Source organism: Cucumis melo, chromosome 2 (genome assembly GCF_025177605.1).
Source record: "Cucumis melo cultivar AY chromosome 2, USDA_Cmelo_AY_1.0, whole genome shotgun sequence".
Taxonomy (NCBI): Eukaryota; Viridiplantae; Streptophyta; class Magnoliopsida; order Cucurbitales; family Cucurbitaceae; genus Cucumis; species Cucumis melo.
The window spans coordinates 1952719-1972848 of record NC_066858.1 but is presented as its reverse complement, the minus strand read 5'-3'; the positions used below and the strand labels follow the sequence as shown (position 1 = coordinate 1972848).

The 20130-nt window shown below is 31.9% G+C and overlaps 3 protein-coding genes across 5 annotated transcripts in view; all 3 read left to right on the top strand.

The window, feature by feature from the left end:
• LOC103492319 (protein PIR) overlaps window positions 1–10457 on the top strand; it is a 44697-nt gene extending 34240 nt beyond the window's left edge. For all 3 annotated transcript variants that reach the window (XM_051081336.1, XM_051081337.1, XM_051081338.1), the window contains 7 exons: window positions 983–1126; window positions 2710–2797; window positions 3145–3272; window positions 6041–6245; window positions 6594–6766; window positions 7639–7845; window positions 9930–10457. In XM_051081336.1, the coding sequence (XP_050937293.1) occupies window positions 983–1126; window positions 2710–2797; window positions 3145–3272; window positions 6041–6245; window positions 6594–6766; window positions 7639–7845; window positions 9930–10130 (1146 nt within the window). In that variant the 3' untranslated portion in view covers window positions 10131–10457. The remainder of the gene's footprint in view (window positions 1–982; window positions 1127–2709; window positions 2798–3144; window positions 3273–6040; window positions 6246–6593; window positions 6767–7638; window positions 7846–9929) is intronic.
• Window positions 10458–11869: 1412 nt separating this feature from the next.
• On the top strand, window positions 11870–15923 carry LOC103492317 (protein HEAT STRESS TOLERANT DWD 1). The gene is made up of 12 exons (XM_008452627.3): window positions 11870–12020; window positions 12120–12283; window positions 13353–13431; window positions 13691–13873; window positions 13974–14072; window positions 14366–14531; window positions 14620–14726; window positions 14806–14945; window positions 15032–15104; window positions 15211–15326; window positions 15415–15532; window positions 15629–15923. Exons 1-12 carry the CDS (start codon window positions 11973–11975, stop codon window positions 15761–15763), a joined length of 1428 nt encoding a protein of 475 aa, XP_008450849.1. The 5' UTR covers window positions 11870–11972; the 3' UTR covers window positions 15764–15923.
• Window positions 15924–18411: 2488 nt separating this feature from the next.
• LOC103492316 (uncharacterized protein At4g29660) lies at window positions 18412–20113 on the top strand. The gene is made up of 2 exons (XM_008452625.3): window positions 18412–18833; window positions 19871–20113. The coding sequence occupies exons 1-2, from the start codon at window positions 18651–18653 to the stop codon at window positions 19979–19981; spliced, it is 294 nt and encodes a 97-aa protein (XP_008450847.1). The 5' UTR covers window positions 18412–18650; the 3' UTR covers window positions 19982–20113.
• The last annotated feature ends 17 nt before the right edge of the window (window positions 20114–20130 follow it).

Sequence of the window (20130 nt, the reverse complement as noted above, 5' to 3'; positions counted from 1 at the left end):
TGATGTAGGAATTATAACTGATTGATGATTACCAATTAGCTAGCAGTTAGTTAGTTTAATCTTATGTTTAAATTCTTGATTTCTAACCAACATCTAGTTAGTTAGTTTTATTTTCTGTTAAAAGTTTGTTATAACCGTCCAGCTCTATCCTTTGACCTCCCTTTCAAATCAATAAAAGATAAAGAAAACTTAGCATCCTTGAATTTGTTTACATAAAAAACCCTTCTCAATCAATCCAACAAGAAGGGTGAGCCTTCTTTTGACTCCCCTTTCAACTGGGCTTGAAAGTCATAATCATTTTCAGCCTCTAGAAACAGATCTCAATGCCTTGTTTCAATGCGAGGAAGAGCCAAGATCCGCAAGTTCTCCTTCTGCTACTCGTTCATGTCCCCAATCTTGTGATACGAGATCATTTAAAATCAATAGTTGCTGATTGTGGAATTATTCTAATTTGATTTTTCAGCCGTTTATTGTATTCCTCCTCGATGTTGGTCCAACTTCAATCTTCCGTGGGTGGCAAGTAAAGCCTTCACGCCAATGCTGAAACAATGGAAGACTTTTTCGATCTTCCTTGCAAGTTTTTAGTTTCAAATGGGTTCTTTATGAGAGAAATTTTTAATTATGCTTCGTATTTAGATTTCTGCGGTTATGGTTCTGTTTAGCTTGATCTCTTCTATTTGGAATTTGTTTTTTAGCTTTTGTTGTAGCTGTAGACTGAATTTTTCTCTTTTTTTCTTGCTCTTAGTATAAATTCTTGTACTTTAAGCTTAAGTCTCTTTTACTAAATACAAATAAAGAGGCTTGTCTCCGTTTCAAAAAAGAAAAGATTATCTAATTCAATCATCAATCTAGTATTTATTAGGCAGATTTGCTATTTGATTTGGTTTGACATTTTTGTTCCCGCTAGAGGATTTATAGTTGCATTTTTTTAAAACTGATTTATATTTGTATATAGCTGTTAATTTCGTCCCCATCATGTTAGGACTTGAATTCTGCTCATCAAAGTTTTGCACGGTTGCATAGTGGATTCTTTGGGATGACTCACATGCTGTCCATTGCTAGACTTCTAGGATCTAGATCCTTGCCATGGCTTATTCGAGCACTTCTGGATCATATATCAAATAAGGTACAGTATGAGTTAAACATATTCATCCATGAAATAAACTTGTTAACATTTTTGCTATATCAGAAAACGATATTATATATATGCATATGGTAGATAGACAGAGATATAGGCATACGCACACAGTTCACATATTGTGTGTGTTTTTTTAACGGAAATTGAACTTTTCATTGATATAACGAAAATCAAGTTTACATGTGTGTTGAAAAATGCCTCCAAATGACCGTTCTAAAATAACTAGCTGCAGTTTGCTGTTTTCATTTTGTTTGTTTATTTGTTTTTTTTTTTTTTTTTTCTGTTTTTATATCCTTGTCATTGAGTAACCAATGAATGCTCGTAATTATATGAAGATGTATAACTCATAAGAAAAAGTTCAATAGCTCGACAAGAAGTCATTTTGCATCTCATTTTAGGAGAGAACATCCTTGTCATTGAGTTATGAATGGTTATAATTAAATGAAGATGCATGGCATTTTCCCTGTGAAGCACAGATACTTCAAAGTGTACAAATTCATCCAGAAACATGGGAGATACGTGTTAGATACATGAAATAGAGTATCTGATTTTTTAATTATTTTTTTAATTTTGGACATGAGCGTCTCAAATACCTCTTTTGAAGTTTAGGGTTGTCGGCGCCAGGGAAGACTTTGTGGTGTGGTTGGCGACCAGCATGGACGAAAATCACACACTATTCTTTAGAAAAATGGGTATAAATGGAACCGATAATGAGAAGAAAAATGGAAAATAAAGGGGAGTTAAAAAGGGTTAAAGATGAAAAGACCCCACTGTGGGAGTTGAAGAAGCAGGAGAAATAAAATGAAAACTAAGAAGTCTCAAATCACTCGCCTTGATATCCGCACAAGGCACGATAATATAATTTTTTTAGTACCGATATTTAGTATAATTAACCCAACAAAAGGAGAAATATTTATAATATTTAATATTATTAAAATAGTTATATTAATTTAATTAATATTCAATATATTCAATATTAATATGTTTAATACTCAAAATATTTGATATTGTTTCTCTTTCCAAAAAATATTTAATATAACTAAACTCAAAATACCAAATACAATTCAATGCTAAATAGTTTTCCTCTCTTTCTCTCGTACACGTGTTCCAACCCCCATGTGATATGAGACCTATCAATTCTTTCCACCCTCACCAGTTTATTTTTTCATAATTATTTATTAATATTTTTTTTCAATTTTTTTTATCTCTTCATGAAAATGAAGTATTTAGGATTTGAATACTGACCATTTGAAGTTCATTGTGTTATTTGTTTGACTATTTTAGACTTGCTATTTATAATTATATTTCAATGTTATTCTATATGTACATACGTACATATACATATGTATGTATCTTTGATGTACTCGGATCCTGTATCCATATCACTGGACGGTGTTTGTGCTTCAAAGCATTTTCCTTGAGAGTTGAAAAGTTGTCGTCGTTCTAAGGCATAACTATGTACAATACAGTAGTATGGAGATATACTCCCACACCAACCTAAGTAAAAATATCAGAAAGGACCCCATCTTGACTAGCAGCTTCAGCCTAATATTTCGTGTACCCTTTTTCAGATTGCTATACTTGAACCGATGATAGCAGGGTTGCAAGAAGCATTGCCAAGATCTATAGGACTACTACCATTTGATGGAGGTGTAGCAGGTATATCTTTTCTGTAAAGATCATAAATGTTGAAGTTTAAGGTTTTTCTTTGAATTTTTTTCCCTTGATTTTTAGCGTATTTTTTTGTTACATTATGTTTTAGCACTATTATTCGCATAAACATTACAACGTTGCTCATAAGTGATGAAGAAATTTATTATACTGTGATTGTCGAAGTATCAGGAATTTGACCAGGAAATTAAAGTAACTAAAAGGAAATAGGGAAGAACTTCTACAATAGCTAATTTCTAGTACCTAAGTAACAACTTAAACAAATCGGAAAAACAGACTAATGTAACTATTAAGCAACTTGAAGTGATAGACATAATTATTTGCAATGAATTCAGGTTGCATCAGATTGATCAATGAAAGTCTTAACTGGGAAGCGAAGTCAGAGCTCAGATTAGAGGTCCTGCATGGAATAAAGGAAATCGGAAGTGTATTATATTTAATTAGCCTTCTTGATATTGTGCTGGTCAGTATTCAAACCATCCATATTGGCAACTATTTTTCTCTGTTTTCATTTTTTAATTATGCAAAAATATCTGTACTTTTGCGAATTCCTATTTCTGAAGCAAAGATTTTTTCTCAGCATTAGTGAATTACAGTTTCAAATTCAGAGTCCTATTTTGCAACTGTGTTAAATCCGAAAGCTATAGACTATTTTAGACCTTGAATTGATTAATAGGTTCTGGATCAGGTATCTAATATTCATCCTGGTTTATGAGTTAAAAACACATGACATTAGAAAAAAAAAAGAACTTTCTATTGATATGATGAAAATAGACAAGCTCAATATAGCACAAATTACCAAAGAAAGATTTCACTCCAATTTAGACACGTGTGGATAGAAAAATCTAACATTAGAAAGAGACCAGGATGAAGAAGCATTGGGATGAGCTGAATGAAGTAGTCTAGCACGAAAATTATCCTAAAAGAACAATGGTTTCTTTCAAACCGTTACTCAGATATGTGATCTTTGACTAGAAGCTTTTGTTATAGTGATGAGAAGAAACCAAGAAATTCAGCTTCTCCGAGAGAGCATAAGTTTCCTTTTCCTTTCTGCCAGATTTCGGTGCAAAATGCTAGCATTTTCATCTCTCACCTTTAACCATTGTAGCTTATATTTTTAATCAAAATTCTTTTGTCATCCATGTTTAATTCTATCAATTTTCCTTTTACCACTGATCTCAAAATATGCAAACCATATCTTGATAACTTCTTTCAAAATTTCTATGCTTTGCATAATGATAAAACTTGGCCAACCAGAAAATTGGTTTTTTTTTAAATCACCGGTTGACCTAAAAGCTTAATCTGATAGGTGAAGGTAAATTTAATAGTATATCGTCTAACACTTCCCTTTCTTGTAAACTTGAAATAAGTAGAAAACCAAACATGTGGAAATCAATATTAAGTTAATGGATGAAGCTAAATTTAATATCATATCATATAACAACTATGTTCGAGAGTTTGCACAACAACTTCTTTGCTAACTGCCAATTTTAGTCGTCTGTTATAGAAACAAAAAGGTGAAGCTGCCCAATAAAACTTTCCAGCTTCCAAAAGTGAAGTGATCGTATGTAGTTTGAGATTGAGCTTTCCTTGAGACTCTACAATTATCAAATGTTCTGTCCCACTGTTTTGAAATCAGAAAACGATCAGTTAAAGATGTTAAATGTTTGATTTGATCTGGAAAATCATCCCCCAAAGTAGAGCAAGTGAATCTATCATTTGATGAAGGAACTTCCAAACATAAAGATTGCAATCCAGCCCATAAATGTCTTCTTTTCCTTCTATATGCAATCTCATTCTTTAGGATAAAAATTTGAATTGCATTAGGCTGCCGTCCTTTTTTGAGGTGGCTTTTATGAAACATTATGGCAGCAAATTAGAATGCAGTTTTTCTCCCGCAGCTCAAGTTTCATGTTGTTTTGTTTTCTGTGCATGAAAAAGCTTTCATTCTTATTTTTTCGATAAATTCTCTTTGTTCATCTTTATATGCAGTGTTGGGAGGGGAGGGGAACAAAAAAAAAAAAAGAACAACAAACAAAAAAAACAAAAAAACAAAACTTAGGAACATGAAAAACAAATTGTTAAAGAAAATTAATCAGTCAATTTAATGGCTATTTTTTCTGTCATAGTAGAGAATAATTTGTAACTCACAGATGAACTGGTCGTGTGATAAGTATCTCTTGAATCAATGATCTATGGAGATGAATTATTACAAGAACAAGCTTGAGGATGGATACTAATTGTGCCAAGAATACATAAAGATTATCAGATGATAAATTGGTTCAAAGGAGTTGTGGAAGTGGATCAATTTTCCCCATATTGAAGACACTTGAGCAAACAAATTAAACTTAGATAAGTGTAAAGAGAGGATGAGAGGTTTAATGTTTCATCAATTGGAAGATCAAGAGGATTACTTGTTACGTGGGATGAAAATAAGATAGGTATTGGAGTACAATTAAAACATCTTTGAGTTTAATAGTAACTATAACTTTATTGAACCCACTAACCCAGTGAACAACCAAACAAAACCTCCTCCCAAGATCTCTTCAAATTCTAAAATATTTTACGATTCTTCTCTGCTCTTGTAAAAAAATTGAAGTTAATTATCACTTGAGATTAGAAAATACCAGAATGTTTGTTGTCCGCCAGATATCTTGACAAGCTTTAAATGTTGTACAAAACAACTCTCTTCTAATTAAACATGATAAACATACACTTTCCAACTTTTGGGAAATAAGTATGTTCATTATCTTTTTGTTATATTGCTAAAAATTAGTATTATTATATTGTTTAAATATTTTTGTCATATTATCCTTTGCTATCCTTTTACCTTCTTCTACTTATATTCCCTAGTACGCATGTGTATATATTTATTTCATAAATAAAATAATAGAATTTTGATTTCTCAAAGTTCAACGTTTACAATATAAATGCTTAGACATTCAAATTTATTAGTGTTTTCCCCTTTGTTAAAAAATTGTAAGGGAGAGTTCCATTAAGTGCCTGTGTGTGATATTAAGCACTCTCTTGACAATGTAATAGTCTTAAACTTAGCAAGTCTACTTTTGGATATGTTTCATTGACAAAATATTAAAAGGTGAAATAGACTTATGATTGTTGCCCATGATTGTAATTTCTATTTAGTGGTCAAACTTTTGAATCTTGTTATTGATCTCTTGATGACTAAAATATGAATTAACTAAAAGTTTCTGTCCTTCCTCCAAAAACCAGAGAGAATTAGACATCACGCACTTCATGCAGACAGCACCTTGGTTGGGAATAATTCCAGGTGCTGATGGGCAAATCTTGCATTCTCAAGATGGAGATAGCCCTATTGTAAGCCTATTCAAGTCGGCAGCAAGTGCAGTTGTTTCAAATCCTGGAAATCCTAATGGAATGTCATACTATACCATGTCAAAACAGGCTGAAGCAGCAGGTTTTCTACTATATCACACACAAACAACTTCTCTTTACTGTTCATTTGACAATTTCTATTATTTTGCCCAGGTTGCAACATTCCAGTTATGTCAAAAATTAGAAAACAAAAAGCATTCAAAAATTGTTTGAGTTATTTTTGTTCTTTCTGATGGAGAAGTGTATATATTCAAGAAAAATATTAAACAACATGAACAGAGCTACAAAGCAAAAGGTTTTTTATGCTAGAAAATTACCAATGTATCTGCTCCAGCCTCAATTTTAGCAGTAATATTTAGTAGTCAACTCTTTACATCCATTCTTCTATTTTTCCTCTCCTTCCTGTCTAACGATCTTTCTGGTTTTCCAGATCTTCTGTACAAATCGAACTTGAATACTGGATGTGTTCTAGAATATGCACTTGCCTTTACAAGTGCTGCTCTGGATAAATACTGTAGCAAATGGAGTGCTGCTCCCAAGACTGGATTCATTGACATCACTACTTCAAAAGATTTCTATAGGATATATAGTGGACTTCAAATAGTGAGCCTCACTGCCCTTTTTTCCCTCATCTGGTTTATCTTCACTATTTTTTGCTAATTCTCTCTGATTAACGATAGTATTGTTTCTTAAAAATAAATAAGTAAATAGATAAATAATAATCCCAATGGCAAAGATGATCATTATTCATTGTATATCTTCTTTGGGTCATTCTCACCCAAGGTTATGTGTTCTAAATTGTTAGTTTTTATCCGTGGTTGGTTTGTAGTGAACAACTAATCGGATTAGGTCGTGTTTATACAATCCTATACTGCTTTAATTTCACTATCGTTATTTTATGTAACACTCCTCTTTAATTAATGGAATCTATGTTACACAAGTGGTTAATTTGTATGGTTTAGTTCCTTTTCTAAAAGGATTTGTATGGTTTACTTCATTTTCTATAGAGATTGAAATTTATTTCATGTACAATATATAGTTATGCCTTTCAAGCAGAGAAACTGATAATAAAGTTGCTAAATAAAGCAAATTGTTATTCAAATGGAATATGGAAAAACCAAGGATGCAGAATTCTACTCTTACAGCATCTTTTCATATAAAACGTGGAATCACTTAATGCAGTTTTTAATGCAACTTCTATATCTTCTTTTGAGTTTGTCTTTTGTAACTTATGACGAATATGTGCTATGAGCTTTTAACAGGCCGCATTGAGAAATCTTATTGGAGAAATTTCAGATTGTCAGGATTGCAAATAACTATAAGTTAAAATTATTGTATTTCCACATTTCTTGTAGAAATAAGTGAATCCGAGGTTATGTAAAACCTCAATTTTCTTTTTACACCTATCTTCTTTTTTAATATATGTAAATGTTCGCTGAATATTTCTTTCTGATATTATTTTACACGTATTCAAGGGTTATCTGGAAGAGTCTGCTCAAACACCTTCAAACAACCATGAACTGCTTGGTGATTCAGTAGCATGGGGTGGTTGCACAATTGTCTACCTGCTCGGGCAACAGTTACATTTTGAGCTGTTTGATTTTTCATACCAACTCCTGAATATAGCTGAGGCAGAGGATGGAACAGTTGTGCAAGCTCATAAAAGTTCGCAGTATATGCAGGTTTGAATTGTAGTTTTTCAAAAAATAAATAAATAAAGACACAATACTTTTCAGTTTTGATGAAAAGAAACTAATGCTCTAAAGATACGAACTTGACAAGCACGTGAATGAAAAGATTACAATGGGAAAATAAAAGCAAACCAGCTGAGGCATAAATCTTTAATAAAACATCCACCCAAGAGTTTGGAGAAAGATGGAGAAAGGTGCTTCGTTGATGACTTATACTGTAAATTTGCGCAATGGCCCTAATGACCAGTTCTCTTAAATCATAAGAACCAACACGTGTAGGTGGTGAGAAAAGATAATCCAAGAGAGAGGAGACACCCCAATGGTAAAACCGATTCAGATAACAAAGTTAAATGAGGAAAACAATCCAACAATGGATGATTTACGAAGACAATGATCTTTCCATAATAAAATTCTTCGACAGTTGCACATTTGAAAGCTGTAGAACTCTTGCTGCCAAAACTTAAATATTTCGGGACTTTGGTGTCTTGTTATAGAGTTCCAGAACCATACATATTAGAGATAACTTTACATGAAAATGAGTATGTTTAATGCATCCCCCATTTATCTTAATCGAACTCCTTAAGGACTTGATATAACATCAAAATCTAATATTTTTGTTTCCTGCCTAAAGTGAGCATAGCTCAACTGGTATACATATATGTTACCGACTAAAAAAGTTGTTCAAATTCTCTTACCCCTAATATACTAAAACGTATTTTTGCTTTCCGTATTAATATCAAATGAAGACATTTGATCCTGAAAATCTTTTTTAAAGCAACACATTTAGATTTGTTCCCAATACCTCTATTTTTCAGAAAATTAATCTCTCTGAATGGTCAATATTGTCACAAAAATACGGTTATATCTTAACTTGAGGAGACGCTGAATTTCTTTTTACTGTATTCCACTTTTACCTCCGTTAAAGATGAAAGCTAGGAAGGGATTGGAATGAAGTGATTGGTGATAATTATTGCGGAACTTCAACCGATTGTTTTTGGACATCAACTGAGAACAAACTTTCAAAAGCATTAGCGAAAGAATTAGCAACAAAAAGATCTGCTCTGTTTCCTCTAAAGATGCATCAAGTTCCACACTAATACTAATTTCAGATTCAATAGGATTTGAACCCGAGTGAGGGACTGGCTCCTCAAGTGGAGAAGAGCTACTAACACCCTTAACTAAGTTCAACATTTGTCCCTATTGGAGAAATTACTGATTGGATGGAGCAATCAGAAATTTCAACACTCATCCTGAAATTTCTTTTCAAGAAATATATTGAAATATTAAGGAAATGCTACAAGATAAACCAATTCTAAGGTACTTGGGAACCTCCCACTTCAGCATACTAACTCAAGCCTGAGCCACTCAACTAATGTCTACCTTCACTCACTCACACTCCCTCTATTTACAACAAGATTCAGTAGCTAACTTCCCGTCTAATTTCCCTTAAACCCTTACTAGGACCATACTAATCTACTTCTCTAGGTACCTTACAGTTTTCATTTTTCAGCTTAACGAATCACTTTTTTAAAAAGGAAACAAGTCTCTATTATTAAGACGAAAGCTCATAGTACAAGAGGGTTATATAACAAGCAAAAGAAAGAGAGAGAGATGGATCAGAGGTGTACCCGGACATCTCAATTAGGTTAAGACTCCTTTAGCAGCCTCATCATATGCATAAAAGTGAAAAAGAATTAAGGATTGTCCTTCCTCTAGGCTGAAAATAGCTGATACAAAATAAAACAAAAGCATTTTTTTCCATACACATGTAAATATTAAATGTGACTGTGAATGGATACCTTGTTCATATTATTTATACAAACTCACCTTAGCTAGTGAAGAATGTCCACTGTTTAGCTTTTATCTAAGTTCAAGCATCAAATCGAATCACCCAAAGTTATACAAACACATACAAATTTAGTCCTCAACCAACATACAAGGACGTACATGATTGAAAAGTTGTGCATTTCAACTGCTGGTGCACTGTGACGATTGTATTTTTCATTATTTATGCCATGTTTTCTCATGAGTTTGTTTCAGTTTTTGGCTTCACGAACCCCTTCTTCTATATGCAGGGGTGGGAGTCGTTAATAGAAGCCATGAAGAAGGCGAGAAGATTGAACAACCATGTATTCTCAATGCTGAAGGCTCGTTGTCCTCTTGAAGACAAGACTGCTTGTGCCATCAAGCAGAGTGGAGCTCCTCTTCATCGTGTTAAATTTGAGAACACTGTCTCTGCTTTTGAAACACTGCCCCAGAAGGGTGCCGTCAACTAATTCCATCGACTCCTACCTCTGCTTCTTTCCTCTATATGAGAAACTTCTACTCATTTTTTGTTTGGCTTTGATATTGATGCTAATTCTTTCATATTTGTGATAGTAGTAGTTGTGTATTATAAATGAGAATGATGGTGAGCCATTAGCCGATTCGTGTTTCTAAACCATTTCTTTAGCCTTTTTTTTTTTTTAAATATGTTGTGGGGGCTTTGTAAGTTGATTGTTTTTCATGCATTATGTTTCTTAAGTTGCCACTGTAAAACACTTTTTTTGTAATATGATATATTTATTAGAGTCATATTATTAATGTCTCAACTTTTATAATTATGGAATTGTCTTCTAGACATAGCTCTAGTTAATTTTGTTTATTGCGATGATTTAACTTATCCCTTGAATTAAAATTGTATACTATGATTTAAACCAATATCTAAAAAATTATGATAGTTTCCTTATATAAAATATTTATTTTAATGATTTGATTATGATATAAATTTGACCCAAAATATTATTAGGACTCAAACCCTTGAGGCTTCTTAAAACTTATTCTTTCAATAGATCATTATTGCCATGTTTATTGATTTTAAACTTTAATTGAAATTTTTAGAGACATGTATCAGTGTGTTTATTTTAAAAATTTGAAAAGAGAAAAATAAAATTAAAAAAACATGAAAAAATAGTAAATTATTTAAGACCAAATTTGTGCATTTGCATAAATTAAAAGCGGAGAAAAACTACAAAAGCATAAAACATAAAACACAATTAAGTTTATCCAACTCTAAATTGATTGAAGAACATTGACAAAATAACCTTAAAAGTAATAATAATCATAACATATGTTAAACATAAATAAATAAATAAAAAGTGATGTATCCTTCTAATGATTCAAACAATTTTTTCTTTAAAGAAATATCTTCAATATGTTAATGATGGAGACAAGTTACATGATTAAATATTCAAGGTTTAATTTTAGCTAAAAGATATAATTTAGGGATAGTTACAGATGTAGCAATTATATTCAAAATAATTAAGTACATAGCAACATTTTAAAAAATTGGCAAATATAGCAAAATCTGTCAAAATCTATCAATGATAGAAGTCTATTACTAATAGACCATATAGCAAATGTTGGTCTATCACGGATAAATCATAAGAGTATATCAACGATAGAAGCCTATCACTGATAGATTTTGCTATATTTGCAATTTTTTAAAAACATTGCTACATACTTAATAATTATTCTAAAAATTGTTATTCATTATAATTACCCTTCTTCTTCTAAAAAAATATTTAATCGGTGGGTTTTTTTTTTCTAAATAAACCAACATAAATAGTCAAATATCTTTTTAAATAGCACTTAATGCAAGCATATAAATTTTTTAATATAATTACTTAATAATTTAGATGTAAAATTACAACTAATTATGAAAAAGAACATAATCAAATGTTTCTCCTCCTAATCCTTTTAGAACAACATAGAACTCATAATCAATTATTAAAAGGGAGAAAACGAACCAAATATCTCTTACCTTAGCCCTTTTAGATAGATAGATTGATTAAATTAGATTAGATAATACAGATTAATTTACAAAAACAAACAGAGGTAACCAAATTGTTGTTATTTATATAAAACCTTACATGAATTAACCAAACCGAGTCAACTCGACGGCCCAAGGGACCGAATCGGCATAAACCCTAATCGAACCGAACCGCTTCCCCTCCCTTTTTAAGCACTCTCCTGACCAAAAACCCCTAAAGGACATTGACACTGCGCAACAGAGTTTCTTCTCTACACTAAAGCTTCTTCCTCTTCGGAGAGAACATCACACCCACCACAACGTAATAATGGTTCGGAGCATCAAAAACCGTAAGAAAGCCAAGAGAAAAAGCAAGGTTAAGATTTTTCCAAAACCCTAATTCTAATTCTTCAATTGAATCCGGATTTTTTTTTCCCTAATTTCCTTTTCTTCTTTTTTTTTCTTTTTGGAGCAGGTTTCGAGGAATGGTGTTGCAGCTTCTTCTTCTTCGATGCCCTCAGTGCCAGCAAAGGTCTGGCGACCGGGTGTGGACAAATTGGAAGAAGGAGAAGAGCTTCAATGTGACCCTACTGCGTACAACTCTCTCCATGCCTTCAATATTTCTTGGCCCTCTTTGAGGTATTCTGAACTTTTTTTTTTTTTTTTTTTTTTTTAATTTTTCAAGTTCCAAGATGATGGTTAAAATTTAAGTTTCGTTCTCTGATTATTTGGGAATGTAAATTTTGGGTGAATTTAGGATTTTTCAACTGGATATGACGACCGTGTTATTGATTATTGAATCTGGCGGGTTGTATAATGTGTCGGAATTTGATATTTCTTATTGTGAACCATAGTGTACCATCGAAAAGCCTGGTCTCTTAGGAATGGTTGAAACATTATTAATATTGAATATTAATGGATGTTATAGCTTTCCCATTTAGTTTATGTAGATTTTTGGTGAATATTAGTGAATGTTATAGCTTCCCCATTTAGTTCCTCCTCCATCTGCCTTCCAGAGAGGGGCCGTTTTCTGTGGCTTTTGGGGTGTATGCTGTGTTAAGCTATATTTGGGGTGAGGAATGATAGGGTGTTTAGAGGTAGGGAAAGGGACCTTTGTGAGGTTTGTTTTATAGCAAGATTTCATTTGTCCCTTTGGGCTTTGGTTTCTAAGCTCTTTTGTTACTATTCCCTTGGTAACGTTTTACGTAGTTGGAACCCTTTCCTTTAGCTGGGTTGTTCAGCTGGGCTTGTTTTTTGTATGCCCTTGTATTCTTTCTTCTTCTTCTTTTTCTCAATGAAAGATGTTGCTTTTATTAAAAAAAAATTAAATTTTTGGTGAATTTCTCTAACCAATGAATGGTGGAAAATCAAAGGGACAGCTTAGATTGTCATCGGTTAATTTCTGTTTCTTAATTGTTACTTTTTAGGATTTTTAGCTGACAGTGACGACTGAGTTATTGATGATTGAATCTGGTGGGTTATATAATATGCTGGAGTTTGATATTTCTTATTGTGAAGCGTAGTGTACCGTTGAAAGGCCTGGTCTCTTAGGAATGGTTCAGACATTATTAATATTGAATATGAATGAATGCCCATGGTTTTTCCATCTAGCTTATGTATATTTTTGGCTGTTTTTATTTTCTTGGTCTGTATTGATCTTATTATTTAACTATGTAAATTTATAATTTGAATTGGTTATTTTTTGTAGCTTTGATATTGTTCGTGACACATTAGGCTTGGTGAGGACAGAGTTTCCACACACTATTTACTTTGTCGCGGGGACTCAGGTGAGTTTGACTAGTCAAAAGCCTTTGAAAATGTTATTTGGTGATCTTATTGGAGAATAAATTAGTTAAGCTAAATATTTTGCCAGTTAATTGTTTCCTTGGCATAATCCTTTTTGGAGGAACGAAATAAGAATCCTCCACATTAGGAAAAAGGGATCTATAGTTTCTATTATTAGATTTTCTTGTTTTTATTGCATTTATGACTTTTTCATTTCAATTTAAGCCAATATTTCAAGATATTTTTGTCTTTGTATTGCAGGCAGAGAAAGCTTCCTGGAATTCCATTGGAATTTATAAGATATCTAATATTTCTGGAAAGAGACGTGAACTATTGCCCAGTAAACCAGTGACAGATGACACTGACATGGACTCCGATAGCAGTGACAGTGATGAGGATGACGAAGGTGAGGAAAATGGTGGATATAAGTTACCAGTATGGCAGGTATTATGATGCTAAATTAATGTGTATTTTTCATTGCTTCACGGATAATGTATCTTACCTTGATTTTAATGTGTTTGTATATATACACTTTCATCAACAGCTGCGCAAGGTAGCTCATGAAGGATGTGTAAATCGTATACGTGCCATGCAACAAAATCCTCATATATGTGCATCTTGGGCTGATGGTGGCCATGTTCAGGTTAGACTTGATTTATAGACTCTAATTCTTGAGCTTGTCCTTGTGTTGTGAGATACTTCAAGTCTTCAAGGTAGACTACATGTACCCTTGAGTTTGTTTTTATTTTTGCGGGGAAGGGTCAATTCTACTTCATTATATTTTATGCAGAATTCCCATGTTTCTGGACTGAATAAAAAAGTGTGTGTGTGCATGCACACGTGTATTTATTTATTTGTTATGTGTAAGGTTAAAATAGGTATTTCAGCTTCTTAGCCTTTACATAGTTCATAGTGTGTATTTCTTTTGTTATGCAGATTTGGGACTTCAGCTCTCATCTCAATACTTTAGCAGGATCAGAACCTACAGTTAGCCCGGGAGATTCTTCAGTTTTTAATCAGGCTCCATTATTTTTGTTCAAGCATAAGGATGAAGGTTATGCTTTAGACTGGAGTCCACTTGTTCCTGGAAGGCTTTTGTCTGGTATGGATTGACTCTCTTACCATTGGAACTAGTAATCTTGATGACTTTCAATGGCTGTTTTATACTGACTTGCTGTCATTTTTGTAAGGGGACTGTAAAAATTTTATTCATTTGTGGGAGCCTTCATCTGCCACTTCGTGGAATGTTGATACTGCTCCATTTGTTGGACATTCTGCAAGTGTCGAAGATCTGCAGGTATACTTCAAAGTCTAAACATCACATTTCCTTCAAACAAAAGAAAATTCTGACAACTTTTGAATTTGAATTTGTGCAGTGGAGTCCTACAGAACCTCATGTATTTTCCTCCTGTTCTGCGGATGGGAATATCGCAATATGGGATGTTCGTTCAGGGAAGTCTCCTGCAGCCTCTTTTAAGGCACACAATGCTGATGTGAATGTTATTTCATGGAACAGGTAGATTTAAACAGTTTAATATCTTCTCTATCTTTGTTTCATATTTTTTTTATAATACGGCTTATGCAATTATATTATGCCATTAGACTTGCAAGCTGTATGTTGGCATCTGGAAGTGATGATGGAACATTTTCTATTCACGATCTCCGATTACTCAAGGTAACTCTGTTAGTGTTGAACTCGAACGAAGCTTAAATATAAGAGCACCTTACAAGCATATGTTCCCCCTTTTGTAGTAGTAGTCATCCTCTTCTTTAATTGGCAGGAAGGAGATTCTGTAGTAGCGCATTTTGAATACCACAAACAACCCATCACGTCGATAGAGTGGAGTCCACATGAAGCCTCAACACTGGCAGTGTCATCAGCCGACAACCAGTTGACGTAAGTCACAGCAGCGATAAACTATGAATCTTTTGTTACTAAATTCAAATTATTATTCTTCTTCTCAACTTTTTCCCATTTCTACCAGAATATGGGACCTCTCTTTGGAAAAGGATGAAGAAGAAGAAGCAGAGTTCAAAGCCAAAACCCAAGAACAAGTAAATGCACCCGAAGATTTACCTCCCCAACTTCTATTTGTTCATCAGGTACACTTTTGCAACCGCCATCTTTCTAATATTCTTGATTGAAACAGTTTTATATCGCAATCATCTCACGGATTTTTCTATCTGCACACTCTTCAGGGGCAAAATGACTTGAAAGAATTACACTGGCATGCTCAAATTCCAGGGATGATTGTTTCTACTGCTGCTGATGGTTTTAACATTCTTATGCCTTCAAACATTCAAACTACCCTTCCTTCTGATGCTGCTGCTTGAAAGTTAAAGATAAAATCTCCATTACTTTCTCTACTACTAGAGCTTGGTTGTGAGGTTTACTGTTTTTGTTTTCCCTAAAATTTTGTCCCTTCCATTATAGGAATGACAACTGATTTTTTAAGTAATTATTATGTGTATTATATTTTTGGTTAAAGATTAATTAGGCTCTAATTTTTTGTTTTTTTTACCTATTCATATTTTCAAAAATATAAAAAAGTGTTAATAAATATAGTATTTTATGTGTATGAGTATAAAATTTTCATCCATTGATAATAGTTTATATGATTAATTATAATTAGTTTTATGGTTTATTAAATATTTTTTTTATCTAAACACATTAGAAAACGATAAGGGGATGTTTGGCAATTTGGTAGAGTTGGATTAGTACCCCGATATTTATCAACTTACATTATATAATCATAAACCAAATGCCTTACATTATATAATCATAAACCAAATGCCTTGTGTTTTTTTTTAATGACTTGTTTTCAAATTTTTATTTTTTAATTGTCCTAAGTTGCTTTTTATTTCAAACTTAGTATCCTTATGCTGACCAAATTAGTTATGTAAGTTTATGTGCATACATATACTTCTAAAATCTGCCCAACATGTAGTAAGAATCCAAACTTGTTTGATGTTAGTTTAAAAAAAAGAAAAAGAAAGAAAAATTATGAAATTGAAAATAATTTTTTTCAAATTTTAAACACTTTAGGAATAAAATCGAGGGGGTTTCAACTAGAATAGCCTAAATTGATGTATCAGGAGCCTTTTTCACTAAGAAATTTCAGAAAAATCTTAAATGACTATAAAATTTCACAAATATATAATTCAATTTATCTTATTACCTATTTCCATTAAAAATAAGAAATAAATAATAAAAAATAAATATGCAGAGACATTATAGGCATGAAGTATGGTAACTAATTAATTATATTATGGTAGGTGATTTATTAGATATCTATGTAAATATGGCAAGTGATTATATTATGTTAATATTATAATCAAAATTATTTCTTAATTATTTTTCTTTTGGTAATTTTGCTAAAAAAATTATTTCCTATCAATCATTCTTTCTTTCTTTTTGCACTGTTTTTCATATATTTCACGTAATTATAGTATATATTTAATAATACGGTATATATTTTATGAACGAAAGGTTCTTATATCAATTTGTTTCTGTATTTTATTTAAAATATTCATATCTTATATAGTAAATAATACGTTATGTTTGAAACAATAGTGATTATGAATGAAAGTTGTTTATGTTTACAGCAATGTGGATGAGAAAAAAATCATGATGAGTATATGTAATATATACCATTAAAACATTAGTTGTTCTCTGGTATGTGTAATGTTGAGAAAAACTGTATATGTTTGTGACGTAGGAACTTTGATGAAAGAATTGAAGATCCATGGAATTGTATGAAAAAGTGGTTGAATGCGGAGGATATGTTAAATTGGTTTATGAATAGTATATATGAAATAATATATTATATATTTTACAGTGTTTTCAATTTGTTAAATTAGTTTATGTACTTTATTTCAAATATTCATATTATATGTAATAAACAATAAATTATGTATGAAGGTAGTATATTAAATATAATAAATCGAGCAACTTTGATCAGTACTGGTAGAAATTTATGAAAAAAATATGAAAATAAAATAATTGAACTAAAAAATGAAATATGAATATTTCAAATAAAAATCTGAAACAATATACTAAAAGTCTAATAATAAGAAGAAAAAACTAATTTAATAAGGAAAACTTATATCTCTTTCAGTTATGGCGAACACGTCCACAACGACCATATTTAACGTGTATCTTAAGCTTCATTTTAATTAAGTAAACAAAAGATTTCACATGATAGGAAGATGAACTGAACATCAAAAAATTAAACAAAATATGACGAACATGACCAGAATACTTTGTAAACAAAGAAAATATGCTAGACATGAAATAAATATATGATAAACATATTAAAACATGACTGGAAGATATTAAAAAGCTAATTTTAAGACGAAATGGAAAGACAAAAAGGCTACGAAAAAATATACGAAAGGTGCTGGAAAAAAAGACGTTCTAGGTAAACTACAATGTAATAGACTGAGGAAAAAATACAAGGAATTGATGAAGACAACTAATCGGAAGATTGAGGAGAATGAAAAGACGAAATAAATTGAGAAATTGATGGACAAAATCGAAAACGGTGAAGAACGGAAACGGTGAAGGACGTTTCAACCAAAATCGGGCTCACTTGAAGGCTCTGAAATTGATTGAAGAAACTATCGAATTCGATGAAAAATTTGTAGCCGGTGTCGGATTAAAATTGATGATGTTTTACATGGTGACGAAAATAATATTGATGATGAAATTATATGGTCAAATTTAATTAATAAAGTATTTCCATTTTAGAAAATATTTTATTTGATAATATTTACATGTAATTTTGAATATAATTTAAAATTATATATTAGTTACGGGCATAAGTAAAAAAATAATAAATTACATAATAAATTCAATACAAAGTAAATAAGAAAATAGTTTGTATTTAATTTTAAAAATTATATATAATAAATAATTATGATAATGTTATAATTTTCTTTGAAATATAAGAAATGTATATCAAGAAAATAAATTTAATTTCAGGACATTATGTATGAAAAGGAGAAAGCCCAAAGCTTGAAGAGGAAGAAGAAAGCTGATCCATTTCTCATCCTTCATTGGGCTTTCTTTTTTTCTCCCTTCTCCTCTTAACAAACCTTTCCATTGCTGATTCCTCCGCCGCCTCCGCCACTGAAGACAGTAACCGCCAATTCTTCAACTGTTTCCGTTTTCCTTTAAATATCATTTTATTCGAACGATTCAATCGCCAATTGCGCCAAAATGGCGAGTTATTTATGGAGGAAGTACGCCGATTATCTCTACACCAAATGGGAAAAAACGCTTCTCTGGGATATGATCGATCCCTATAGACGACCTAAATCCTTTACGCCTTTGGTTTCCATATATATTGCTGCTTTTTACACTGGTGTCGTCGGCGCTGCCATTACCGAGCAACTCTATAAGGTCGTTTCTTTGTTGTTTCGTTTCTGTTCCTTCTCGTTCTATTTGTTGTTTAACTTGAGCATGTTTATGTAATTGAAGTTTTTTTTTTTTTATTCTGTTTGATTGATGAATTGAGCGGATTCAAATAGAAGAAAGATTGGTTGTTTTTCATATTTTGTTCACTTCTTTAATTTGTGACAGAATAATGCCCCCAATTAGAAGAATTTTAAGTTAAGTATTAAAATCCCAAAACGAGCTTAGTTGAACATCAATCGACATATTTTCACTCGATTGAGGTTGGAGGTTCATCTCAAAAATGGGTTAAGTTGCAAATTTGGTTTTCATGGTTCAAAAGAAAGTTGGAATATAAATTTTGAGGTTTTATCAAACCATAAAGACTAAATTCTAACTTTACTATAGGAACTAAACTCTAATTTTCTCCACAAACCATAGGGAGCAAATTTGTAATTTAACTTTAAAAAAATGTTTAAAACATTGAAAACGAAAAGGATTGGTACTAAATTAGAGACGGAGTTACGGTATAATAGTAAAGTTTATAGATATGAGGAGGGGTTGTGAGAGGTGCTTAGGCTTAATGGTTTGTTATGGCTCATGTGGTTAAGATTCTCTCTCTCTCTCTCTCTCTTAATTATTATTTTGTTTAATTTTTTAAATGTTGTTCTTCCTTGTAGTTCATTGGACTCCTCTTTTCGTGGGACTATTCTATTTTGTATTTTCTTTAATTTATTAAGAATGTATATTTGATTTTTGAAGCTTGGTTTCTTATCAAAAAAAAAAAGAAAATGAAATATTGTTTGAACCATGTCTTATCACCATTTTAGGAAGATAAAGGCACTTTGAAACATGTCTTATGATCATTTAACATCAATTTAATGTTGGATTTTACATTAGTCTTGATTTCGAATGATTTAAAATACATTTTAGATTGATTTTGAAACATGAAAATAGTGATTTTTGCAATTCAAATCACTTCCAAACATTCCCTAAAGCAACATTTGTGCTACCTATATCAACCGAATCCTTGCTAAAATGTGCAGGAAAAGTATTGGGAAGATCATCCCGGGGAAGCTGTTCCATTAATGAAACCAAAATTTTATACTGGACCTTGGAGGGTAATGAGAGGAGAAGTCCCTGCACACACGAAGTGAAAGCTTTAGCACTCGCCCTTCTCTTCCATGATGATACTGGAAACATATTGTAGAAAGTTAATGACCGAGCATTTGCTGTTTGCTCAAGAAATTGGTACGATTATCAATAATAATTCATATTTCTTGTTTTCATTGTTGAATCTTATCAT

Bases quoted from the DNA above. Each gene is read 5' to 3' on its own strand.
- LOC103492317 (XM_008452627.3), top strand. From the start codon at position 11,973: ATGGTTCGGAGCATCAAAAACCGTAAGAAAGCCAAGAGAAAAAGCAAG. The intron at 13,874-13,973 runs GTATTATGATGC...TTTCATCAACAG, and splicing joins ATAAGTTACCAGTATGGCAG to CTGCGCAAGGTAGCTCATGA. The intron at 14,727-14,805 runs GTATACTTCAAA...GAATTTGTGCAG, and splicing joins CAAGTGTCGAAGATCTGCAG to TGGAGTCCTACAGAACCTCA.
- LOC103492316 (XM_008452625.3), top strand. From the start codon at position 18,651: ATGGCGAGTTATTTATGGAGGAAGTACGCCGATTATCTCTACACCAAA. The intron at 18,834-19,870 runs GTCGTTTCTTTG...TAAAATGTGCAG, and splicing joins TTACCGAGCAACTCTATAAG to GAAAAGTATTGGGAAGATCA.